Here is a 12,432-nt window from a genome sequence, read left to right as displayed (position 1 = left end):
TTTGTTTTTCTATGATTGTCAAAAATAACTAAATTTGTTGTTTTTATTTAAATAAATTGTGTAAAATTTAATTTGTTGAAGTTGCTCTAAAAATTTATTAATTTTTTTATTTTTTATTTACAGCAAAGTCTGCTAATTTCAAATTGAAAAATTATACAAATCCTCAACTCAATATAGAAACATCTTGTCAAATGTTGGTTACAAAAAGATGCTTTTATTGCTGGACAATACAACATTGAATAATATTAAGGAATCAACAATTTAAGCAGAGGAAACGGAAGTAAAAAATCACAAATTAAATTTAAATTTAAGAAAACTGGTAAGTTTAATCGCTATGAAATTTAATGAAAATTCTTCTGTACATTTTTTTCCTTCTAAATTTTAATTACAGTTTTAAGTATTACTTGGAACCACCTGGATAAATAAATTAGCCCACCACACCATAACAATTTTATACATATAAACACACACATTTACATACACACACACATACAAAATGGCTAAAGATTTTTATAAAACATTGGGTATACCGAAAACTGCCACCGATGAAGAAATCAAAAAGGCCTATAGGAAACTAGCGCTACGTTATCATCCCGATAAGAATAAAGCCGCAAATGCCGAAGAGAAATTCAAAGAGGTCGCCGAGGCTTACGAAGTGTTATCGGATAAAAGTAAAAGGGAAATATATGATAAATATGGTGAAGACGGTTTGAAAAATGGAGGTAAGTGAGAGAAAATAAGCTAGTAATTATACCCTACACCACAATGGTGGGGTCGTAACACTCACCTTAAAGTATTTATCAAAATGAGGTCCCTTCGACTCGTAAACCACGTAAACCAAACAACCTTAAAGTAAACCAAACAACCTTAAAGTACCGATCGACTTAGAATCACTTTCTGACGCGATTAAACGATTTCCGTCCGTCTGGTTGGTTGACTGGTTATCCATGTAAACCTTGTGCGCAAAGTCCAGGTCGCAAATTAGAACAAATTTGGTACATGATTTTTCGGCCCAAGAAGAAAGCCAATTAAAACTGGCTGAAATCGGTCCATTATTTCATCTAGCCACATAGAAATCCTCCGGAACTCCCGACTTTATCGGTCATAAGAGTTTAATTTAAATAAATTTCCCTCTAAATAAGTTTTATATATACTGAAGTCATATCACCTTCTTTTATGATGATCGGTCCATAATTAGTCAAAACTACTATATAAGGCCCACTCCCACTTCTGGTATAGACATAGAATTCAGCAGAAATAAGTTTCATATAAACACAAATCACGCGACATAATTTCATGGCGATCGGTCCATAGTTGCTAGTAGCTCCCATACAATGCCCACTTACGAAAATCACTCACGAAAATAAATTATTGAAATTTTTAAAGAAATATGTTTTTGATTATTTACTCAGTGTAGGGTCTTATATGGTCGGGCTTGACCGACCATACTTTCTTATTTGTTTTTCTGTGGATTGGAATAGATCTTAAGTTTTGAAATAAATCAGAGATTTTAAAAAAAAAAATTAGATTTTTATGTGAATTTGAGATTTTAAGAAGAATCTAAAGAATCTATGATTTGTAGCTAAATTTAGAATTTTTAAATGAATCTCAGATTTTTATTGGGAGACTTAAAAATTCGGGAGTATTGGAAGTTTTTAGCTATGACCTTTTCCCATCTTTCCAAGCCGAAAGCTCCAAAGTGAAGTGTATCCCAGAGAGAGTGTTCTGCATCGATCGAAACAAATAGTAGTTGGACGGGGCACGGTATGGACTATTAAGCGCATGAGGCACTTCATTTTAAATACTTTTTAACGGGTATTGCAACATGTGGCCCATTGTAGTCATGATGGAATATTACGGTTTCATGTCTGCCTTGGCCGTTTTTCGGCCAATGCTCCCTTCAAACGAATCAGTTGCGTTAGGTTAGGATAGGTTCCATTGGCAGTCACTCGTCAATCAGCTCACTTGGGTCCATTCAAAACTTATCCCATTGTGATACCCAAGGGGTAAAGAGCAGGGTATTTATAATACTTCCGTTGCCTCCGACTTAAACCAACCAAAGTCCCTGATGAAGGAGTAGACACAGTATTCTTCTCTTCTTCATTATGATAGCTTCTGCAGTAGTCGTTGTACTGTACCAGTCTTCTAGCATGTGTCCCACGGCGAAATTCCATAAATAGAGTCGTCCTGCTGGCATCATATACGGGCCAGGTCGACCTTGTTGTAGCACAGAGGGGTTCATTGGTCCACCTGTTTTGTGCAGTCTCATATAGTTTCTGTTATACAGCTATCTTGCATTTAACAAGGGAAATACCAGAAAAGGGGTCGATGGCCACATCATTCATCATTTCACCCATTTTGGCCAATTCATCTGCTATACAATTCCCTGGTTTCCATCGTGTCCAGGGAGCCATATAAGCGTTATCCTAGAATGTCTCGCTATCTCATTTAGGGGTTCCCGGCATTCCTCGGTTAACCTAGATGTCGTGAATCCACCCGGCAATCCGTTAGCCCTTCTATCAGTAAATATACATATATCCCCAGATAACTCATAATACCTCAGCCAATTGGATGTACGTTTAATGGCAGTCATTTTCGCCTGAAGAGTAGTGCAGAAGTTAGGTAGCCTAAAGTAGGATTTTATACCATAGTTCTCAATATAGAAACCTCCACCCATCCTATTGCCCCTATCTACTCTTATGACATCGTCAGGGGGGAAGAGGCCGCGCTGTCATAAATCCCTGTTCGGGATTATAATATGAAAATGCTATCAAGATTTCAGCAGCTCATAATAGATAGAGCCCATTTTCTCGCACCAAATACAGATACCTTAGCGCCATGGATATTTGGTTTTGGTGTCCAATGATTTTCTTTAATAGAGTTCAAGCATCATTTCGGGCATGCTTTTGGATGAATACTGCATTTTTAAATTGCTGATTGAGTTGCTCCCAATGCTTTAGCAAGCTCTTGTTGAATTTGATGACAATTTTCATGGAGTAATGCCTCCAATTCATGGACTTTCGATACCTGGAAATATAGGGTCAGGGGTACAGATAATTACATCTGGCCGTTGTGAGTCTTTAAATAAAGAATCAGGTTGAAGGACTGAAGCCATTCATCCATCACCGACATATCCGCTACATAATGCAAAGAGAAGCTACACAGTGATTGGAATCTTCTGTTCGCTAGAGTCGGATATTGGCAGGGAAAGTGGCTCATCGTTTCCAGCTTATCCACCTAAATCAGACAAATTCAGCCGTTCATGTCCATGTTCTGATCAGTGATCATTGATATTATATTACTCATCTTATAGCTTGAAATGTTTGTTAGAGTCGTCGACCGAAGACAATTACACTCAGAACCTATTTCAATTATGTAATCTCTAATGGTCATACTTGGTATTCCACCAAATTGGCTAATATCCACTTCTAGGAGAGAAATCCTCTCTTGCCAAAGTATCCGTATACATATTGGTAATGTTGTATATGCTGGCTCCATAATGCTGATCATTTTGTGATACTCGAAGGAAGGGCATATTTGATTATTCCAATCAGAAACCTATCATAAAGCAACCTGATGCACGAATAAACTTGTCTAATCGGCGAATATTTGCGCCTAATAGTTCAGTTAGGTCATGCAGAACCCAAATTTCTAGTATTCGCCGAAAGTCACAAACAGATAACATCTACAGTAATCATTAAAAGGGAGTTTCAATATTCCTTCATGTGAATATGTATATCAAACAGTCCTACAAAAATCACATAGTCGATTCCTATTCCTATTCCTATTCCCATTCCTATTCCTATTCCTATTCCTATTCCTATTCCTATTCCTATTCCTATTCCTATTCCTATTCCTATTCCTATTCCTATTCCTATTCCTATTCCTATTAACATTCCTATTCATATTCATATTCATATTCCTATTCCTATTCCTATTCCTATTCCTATTCACATTCGTATTCCTATTCCTATTAACATTCCTATTCATATTCATATTCATATTCCTATTCCTATGCCTATTCCTATTCCTATTCCTATTCCTATTCCTATTCCTATTCCTATTCCTATTCCTATTCCTATTCCTATTCCTATTCCTATTCCTATTCCTATTCCTATTTCTATTTCTATTCCTATTCATATTCCTATTCATATTCCTATTAATATTCCTATTCATATTCCTATCCCTATTCCTACAACTGTCTATCTTTGACTGTCATAAGGGAGCCCAAAATAGTCTCGTACCATCTGGTCTGTCAAGATTCAGTTATCGCTATATAAGTATGATAGAGGAAGACCAACTAGTTCCCATAACTTATTTTTATTTTTTTAGATAAGTTATGTATTTTACGAGTTCGGGATCTTAAAATTGTTAAATATACTTTCTTAAATACATTCAAAATTTAAACATCCTTTTTAGAAATCTCTAAACAAAAAATTAAACAAATACATTACTACAATTTCCATTTACAGGCAGAAGCAACGGCACAGGTTCGAACAATTCATTTACATATCAGTTCCACGGTGATCCCCGGGCCACTTTCGCACAGTTCTTTGGCTCCAGCAATCCATTCGCCTCATTCTTCGACGACAATCTCTTCGACAAGAATGTCTTCGATTTGGATACGGAACACGATTTCTTTTCATCACCCTTCGGTGGTCTGGGCTCACGTCATGGTCTTGGTGGGGCGTTTAGGTAAGTTGCTTATTGAACCACAATTATTTTGCTGATGCTTTAAATAATCCAGAGAAGGCCTTCATTTAGATCGCATTCATTCAATGTTCATACGCCCTTCAAAAAGGAGAAACAACAGGATCCACCGGTGGAACATGATCTGTACGTGACGTTGGAGGAAATCTATCATGGCTGTGTTAAAAAAATGAAAATCTCAAGGCGTGTCCAACAGCCGGATGGTGCGTCAAAGAAGGAGGATAAATACGTGAGCATATCGATAAAGCCAGGCTGGAAATCTGGCACAAAGGTGACCTTCCAAAAGGAGGGCGATCAGGCGCCTGGCAAAATACCAGCCGATATTGTGTTCATAATTCGAGATAAGCCACATGCCATGTTTAAACGTGAGGGAAGTGATTTAAGATATACAGCCCGCCTTACATTAAAACAGGTGAGTGTTTTGCTTGAGTTTGTGATTTGTGTGTCAGCACCAAATTGATTTTCTTTATTTTTTATTTTTTTGTGTTAAATTTTAATGGGAAAAATTCTCACACTTAATGGTGGTAAATGAAAACGAATCACGATAACAGCAAAAAAATTTTGTTAATTTAGTGTATAAATGGTTATTTACCATATTAGCTGGAGCTCCAACCATGCAAGCATTCGTTCATTAATTTGATCAATAAACTTTTTTAATTCGCGTTATTTTTTTTTATTTTATTGCCAATTTTTTTCTAAAGGCAGTTTTTCCCAAATTAATCAATGACACTTTTTTACGATGAAGTGTTTTTTTGTTGTTTGCTGTTGTTGTTTAATTTTCAAAATATTTTTATGGTCAACCAATCAAAGTTTCGGTCTATGTATGTTTGAATGTTTTTTCGTTTGGAAGTGTGTTTTGTTGTATATTGAACCATACACAGCCACTTAAATAGACAAAAAAATAAATATTAAAGTATTTCATGTGAATTTTTCCCATCAGTTGGTTTTCCATTCTATGGTTGCGAGTATTTAACATGATGGAGTGGTGTGTACCGAGTTTGTTTGCTGGTCTGTTAATGACATGGAGTATGTTTGTGTCTCTACTCCATTCTAGTCAACTCAACTCAACTCTCGTCAGCTCGACAAGATTCAGCTAAAATATTGATATCGTTCGTTTAGTTTTCTTCTTTTGTTAAATGTTGTGATTTTTTTTTATCATTCTGTTGATTTTCCATTTGCTGTTGTTGTTGGGCTAAAATAAACAGTATTTTTTTTGTTGTATGATTTTTCTGTTTGGGTTTTTGAGTGACGTTTTTGTTGTTATTGTGCTCTGAACATAACAAACGTCACCATTTATTTTACTCAACTTAGCCAGAGTTCGGTGGAGATAACCCAGTAAATAGTAAAAGGAGACATACGATTTAAATAAGTTAAACTTATAAATATAATACCGAAGCTAAAATAACTAGTTCTAAATGGGTTTAATCTGAACCACTTTATATTCTTTAATGACAGCCTTGGAACTAGTGATGTCATATTACTTCTGGAACCACTTCTGTAGCACACAATATATATAAGTTCCCATCGTTCCTACAAGGAGCATAGGGCCTCAATAAAATGTTTGAACATCTCTCTATTTTGTACTAACGCCTGCACTTCTCCCCAACTCTTGCCACTGATATTTACTTCGGCCTCAAATCTGTCTTCTCCATGTATGAGCTGAGTGAAACTGTGAGAGTTGAACGTCCCCTTCTACTGTTCCCTTGCGGGTTCCAGTCTATGACAGTTCCAGTGATGTCGTTAGTCCGTCTTCTAAGGGTGTGGCCGATTCAACACCATTTTCGTCTTCTTATTTCAATCGACAGGATTTGTTTGCTTGTTTTTTCCCAGAGCGTACGCATAGATATGGTTCTCGGCCATAATACATGTAGGATCTTGCGTAGACCTGCTGATTCCACTGCCAATGTTAAGCTTCGTTCGCCTCGAGATCTGAGTAGCTGTAAGTCAGTAGGCAAATATCGTGTGCTTAATCAAGATCGTTTAGGCGACCCTGCAATCCCCAAAATATCCCCCTGCCTTTATGTAAGGCTCTTCCAAGGATCGTGTCCAGAACTATGTTAAATAAAAGTGGTGACAGGACACTTTTTTGTCGGGTACCTATCCCAACTCTCACAGTTTCACTTTGAAATTTTCCATGGGTAGGATAGCGTAATAATCAGGCAAAGCTTCTGATCGGTTTTAGTTGTCGAATCCAGGGTTATCCTTACACTTTAAGTCGACTACCAAACCTCCTCGTGGTCTCTGTGCGATGTTCTTATCATTATGACATTTATTTTCAAACCTGCTGTTTCCGCTGCCAATGTTAAGCTTCATAAGTTCGCCTCGAGATTTGAGTAGCTGTGAGCCAGAAAATATCGTTTGCATAATAAAGATCCTGCAATCCCCTTGCCGTTATCGAAGGCTCTTCTAAGGGTCGTGCCCAGAACTATATTAAATAGAAGTGGTGGTTAAATAGAAGTGGTGACACATCTCTGTCGGACACCTATCCCAACTCTCAAACTTTCACTCAGAAATTTCCCATGGGCAGTGGGGCGTAATGATAAGGCAAAGCTTCTGATCGGTTCTACTTGGTGAATCCAGGGTGATCATTATACTTTAAACCTCAAGTCGACTCACAAACCTCCTCGTGGTGGTCCCTGAACGATGATGTTGACAGCCGTCAAGCATCTGCGAGTTGTGAGAGGCGATTGCAGCGTCTATTCTTCTAGTTGGTGCGGTTGCGAGGGATGTCTGTTCTTATATTAAGCGGTTCGCTATATAAATGTGATACAAACTTAGTCAGTCTGATGGCTAAGATAGCCGGCCCATCATCAAAATAGGCTACAGTAAACTAATCAGCTCCTGATATGAAAATTAATGACGAAACTTGGAACACCATTATGATTTTAAAACACTGCTATGGGTTTAAAAAAAACAGTTCTTTGGCGCTATATATACATTGGTTATAAACTTGTTATATAGTACACTTAAATATTAGTTCCGGAACAACTTTTTGCAACCGCTTTATGTAAAACTAATCATTTTCCAAAACCTTTTAAATTTAACTATTCAACGGCCGCTGTATAAATTAACAATAGAAACAATAAAAAATTCATTTTCCAAAACCTTTTAAATTTAACTATTCAACGGCCGCTGTATAAATTAACAATAGAAATAATAAAAAATCCTCATTTGCTTTTTGAAACTAGATTCTAACATGACAATTTTTAGTCAAAAATCACTGACAGAAGAAATAGTTCTGGAACTGTTTGCTTCGTAATGCTTATCTATTATTATTTCATACAAATATCATTCAAGAAAGAACTGGTTTCACAACCGTTCAAAATAACGTGTGATACCTCAGCAAAGCTTCCTTAGAACCAGTTCTGCAGCTGACAGTTTCAATCAAAAATCATTGATTCTAACGCCTAACAAGAATGAGGACTCGCTGTATGCATATCGTCACCTGAAATGCAAAAGGGCGTAACAACCAAAAAAAATCAAAATTTAGTTTTAAAGGGATATTGGATCAGGGCAGACGTCTTCACGTCTTTAGCTTTCTATTTTTAAAAATAACGACTTTATTAAAGAAAGAAAATCATATTTGTAACCACAATGCTTTTAATTTTATTAAGTTTTCTGTCTCTCCTGTAAAATTTTAAAAAGTGATTGATAAGTTCAGGAATATTCCACTAGAGATGCTAATCGGGACTGATTTTTGAAAATGATGTATGCTGATGTATTTCTTTTGCAAGTTGCAAATCTACATTATAACTTGGTTTCGTTATTGTTATTTGGGTTTTTTACATTTATTATTAATATCTTTTAGCCTTTAAGCAACCGAAATATTTTCATTTTGTTCGAGCTCCTCATCTGAGATAAAATCAAATTCGTTTGAAGTGGATTTAAATTGAGTTTTGTTAGATAACATACAAAGAAAAGGTGAAGAATTGATTTTCCAGAACCCCACTCAAGGAAATACCGCTTTCCTTTATTAACTATGTTGTAGAAGGACTTGAGCTTAACAACTTTGCTGAACATCACTTTGCGATATTCGGGCATGTAGAATGTCAAAATGCATGAAAAAGGCACACAAAAATTACAATTTCCCCTATTTATTTATGAAAAACGGGATTTGGGAAATCCCGAAAATTCCTGGGTTTAAAATTAAAAAATCCCGAAATTTTCGGGAACGGGATTCCCCGTTTGGCATCTCTATATTCCACGATACAGCGTCATAAACCGTTTCGCCTTTTTCGCGGAGTATATACTTCTATTAGCATGGGAATTTTCATTCTTCATGTTCAGAAACTCAACAAAATTTCTATAAATTGTAAGCACCTAGAACATTCGGAAATATAATACAACTCGACGTTATCTTATAATTTATCAACCTGATTGATCGCCTCTGAATTAGTCCCTTTATTTTTGGGGTTCGGTGAACCAAATCGAATCACTATTGTCATAGCACCATTCTTGATCCCACCACTGATACCTTCCAAGTGTACAGTAATCGAAATCCAAATACTCCTAGAATCTGCATATGCTCCATACACATTATACTTTCAGACTTTGTCGAAGTCAAAGTATTTTAGTCTAGTTAATCTAACATTGAATTCTGAAGTTCTTTATTATATAAACATATGTTTAGAACTATTATTTAGTCATGAAACAAGTTGTCAGAGTCAAGTCCACCTTCCATTCTATATCTTCAATATCCAGAATCTTTAAAACAACGAATATGAATTGCTTGATTTCCAACTCCTTCCATATAAAATCCTGTTGCTGTGGGATGATATCTAGACCAATCGAGGTTGTTACAGCAATATCACTTGCAAAACGTATCGAGGCAATTCTCTGCAACTCTTGTTGACGAATATATGCAGTGTATAGTCTCGACATCTTCTCCTGTTCCATGACATTTAGTTCGAAGCTCTACTGACTCTGCAGAATAATACCAAAACATTGTCATTCATTTTAACAATATATTTATTTACTGGGTTACATAGTTTTTATTTATGTATATAAGAGTGTATATGTCTATGTAGTACGAGTATATACTATATAGTAAATTTATACATGTGTTTGTTTGTTTGTTTTTAGTCATGTTTATTTAAGGTGTTAAATTTTTTCACACATATTTATTTTGCTATTAAAACGATCTCTCTACTTAGCTATTTTAATAGCAACTACAAAAAATAACGCCAACAACAACAACAGCAACTATGCACTGAAAAATGTGTGATACTGGAAAATTGTTTTATTGTAAAATTTATTTACAATTTTTTTTTATTCTGTAAAGTTTAAAAAAAAAAACATTAACTGCTACTATTTTAAACGAAATGTTTGTGTTGTAGTAGAAAAAAAGGCTTGTAAAGCCAATTAGAGCATAACAATGTTGGTATAGAATTTTTAAAACAATTTTGAAATTAAATCTCAGAATATATATTTGCAGTGTAATTTCTTAGAATTTTTGTGTTGTTTTTTTTTGGCTAAATTGTTGTTATACATAGATTGTTAATTTTCATAAAAGGACTTTAATAAATATTTTATAGCAGGTTTAATTAATTGTCAGGGGATTTGAGTAGTTTTTATTAAATTTTATTGTTTTATAGATAAGTAATTAAAGTTTAATTAAAGTTTTTATTTAAGAGGGTTTAGTATGTATTTATATCCAAGAGAAGGTATACAACTAGAACTGTTTCAGCAGCACTGTCAAATCGTATGATTTTGGTAAGGAACGAGTTGAGGGGCCTAGTCTCTTGTATATAATTCTTCAGGCACCAATTAGTACCCTTTATGTGTTACTAATTTACCAATTCTCTATTAGTTAGGGAGCTCAGTCTCCTGTATAGAACCATTCAAGCACCAATTAGTGCATCTGAAGTGTTACAAAATGTATATCACATCTGCCAGTAGATATTTATTTTAATTTGAATGCTTTTTATATGGTAGATTACAAAAGTTCCTCAGTCTCCTCTTAAAACCATTCTGGGTTTTCTAATTAGTGTTCCTGACTTGTTTCAAATTGAGTATCGCATCCTTAAAAATATATATGTTTCTAATTTTAACAAATACAGGACAAATCGGTTGCTAATTGAATATTGCATCCCTTAGTAGATATTTGTTGCTAATTTGACATTCCCATAAGTAATTCTCTGGGATTTCATCCTTTTCTACTAATGAGCTGCAGACGATAAACTACACCTTTCCAATTAATTTCCTATTTGGGTTTCGTATCTTTCAGTAGATATTTGTTCCTAATTTTATCAAAATTCGCACAAGTAATTCTCTATGGATTCATCCTCCACTTAGAATACTCTACAGACGATAGACTACGTCTTCATATAAATTTTCAGACTCTACCAAAAACTACCCCTGACTTGTTCCAAATCAGGTATCGTATGCTTCAGTAGATATTTGTTTCTAATTTGATCGAATGCTTGATATGTTTGCAAACAAATAAGCTTTTGAAAGTTCTATGCGATCAAGGTACGATCTCAATTTCACAGAATACTTATCATCCTCCTCCGGCCAATTAAGTTTAAGAAACTTTTCTTTTACGTTTCCGCATACTCCGTAATCGGCACCGAAAACGAAATTCCATAAATTTACACCGAAAAAATGTTCTGAAACGAACTTTTTTTTGGTGCAAATGTATGGAATTTCGTTTTCGGTGCCGATTACGGTGTATGCGGAAACGTAGCTTTACCCCTCTTGGGAGCATTTGGCTTCCACAAAGCATCTCCATATTATACGATTTGTTTGCAGTTGTTTTTTCGCATATTTCCCATGTAAGATTGCTCTCCTAGTTATTGGAGTATCGTGCATTTCCATGTACGATGTTGCCATTAGAACCAGGCTATTGTTATTTTTTTATCTGGTCCAAGGATACATGTAGGATGTTGCCATAAGAGCCAGTCTATTGTTATTTTTGCCTTGTGTCAGTTTCGTTAATCGGTTGTTGTTCCAACTAAGTAGATGATTGGTCTGCTGTAACTGGTCTAGGATAATGGCCCTCTGTGTTTTTGGTATAGTGCTGGGGAACCTTGCTAATTCTTTGATTCCTACCTTTTTCCTAGGGGGGGGGGGCGGTCTGCCTGATCTTTACCATGATGTTATTCTCTTTTCCAGGGGGAGGGGAGGTCAGCGGGCTTCTTGGATGGATTCTTTAGAGGGGGGTTAATTTTAAAAACTCGAAAACAATGATGAAATTTTTTTTTTTACTTTAAAAAAAAGATTGAAAAAAATTTCGGTTAAAAAAAAATTGTTAGTGAACAAAATTTCGGATAACAAAATTTGGGTGAAAAAAATTTGTTCGTGAATTTCAAGAATTGGAGGCATTCTTCATGAATATTGTCGTAAAACTCAAAAAGAGCTTGCAACATCATTAGGAGCAGCAATTTCAAAATGTTTGCGAGCAGCAGGATTCATCCAAATGCAGGGCAATTGGGTACCATACGAATTGAAGCCGAGAGACCTTGAAAGACTATTTTGCTTGTCCGAAATGCGGCTTGAACGCTCTAAAAGAAAATCCTTTTTGCACCGAATCATTATTTGCGATGAAATATGCATCTATTAGGATAACCCGAAGAGTAATAGGTCGATGTGCAGCCCTGCCAACCAGCCGAATCGGCACCAAAACCAAATATCCATGGTGCTAATGTAATTATATGAATTTGGTGGAAGCAGAAGGGTCCTATCTATTATGAGTTGCTAAAATCTGACGAGACCAGAGCAATA

At 35.6% G+C, this 12,432-nt stretch overlaps 1 protein-coding gene across 3 annotated transcripts in view; it reads left to right on the top strand.

Moving 5' to 3' along the window:
• Nucleotides 1-12,432, top strand: part of LOC135950088 (dnaJ protein homolog 1) — an 82,276-nt gene that overhangs the window by 44,389 nt on the left and 25,455 nt on the right. The window contains exons 2-5 of one of the 3 annotated variants that reach the window (XM_065499600.1): nt 129-319; nt 392-722; nt 4,473-4,695; nt 4,753-5,122. In XM_065499600.1, coding sequence (XP_065355672.1) covers nt 497-722; nt 4,473-4,695; nt 4,753-5,122 — 819 coding nt within the window. In that variant the 5' untranslated portion in view covers nt 129-319; nt 392-496. Of the gene's footprint in view, nt 1-123; nt 320-391; nt 723-4,472; nt 4,696-4,752; nt 5,123-12,432 lie in introns of those variants that run through there. The other 2 variants (XM_065499601.1, XM_065499602.1) reach the window with 2 other exon arrangements.

The sequence above is a fragment of the Calliphora vicina genome, chromosome 2, assembly GCF_958450345.1.
Source record: "Calliphora vicina chromosome 2, idCalVici1.1, whole genome shotgun sequence".
Taxonomy (NCBI): domain Eukaryota; kingdom Metazoa; phylum Arthropoda; class Insecta; order Diptera; family Calliphoridae; genus Calliphora; species Calliphora vicina.
Note: the sequence above shows the minus strand (reverse complement) of the source record. Positions and strands in the feature narration are given on the sequence as shown.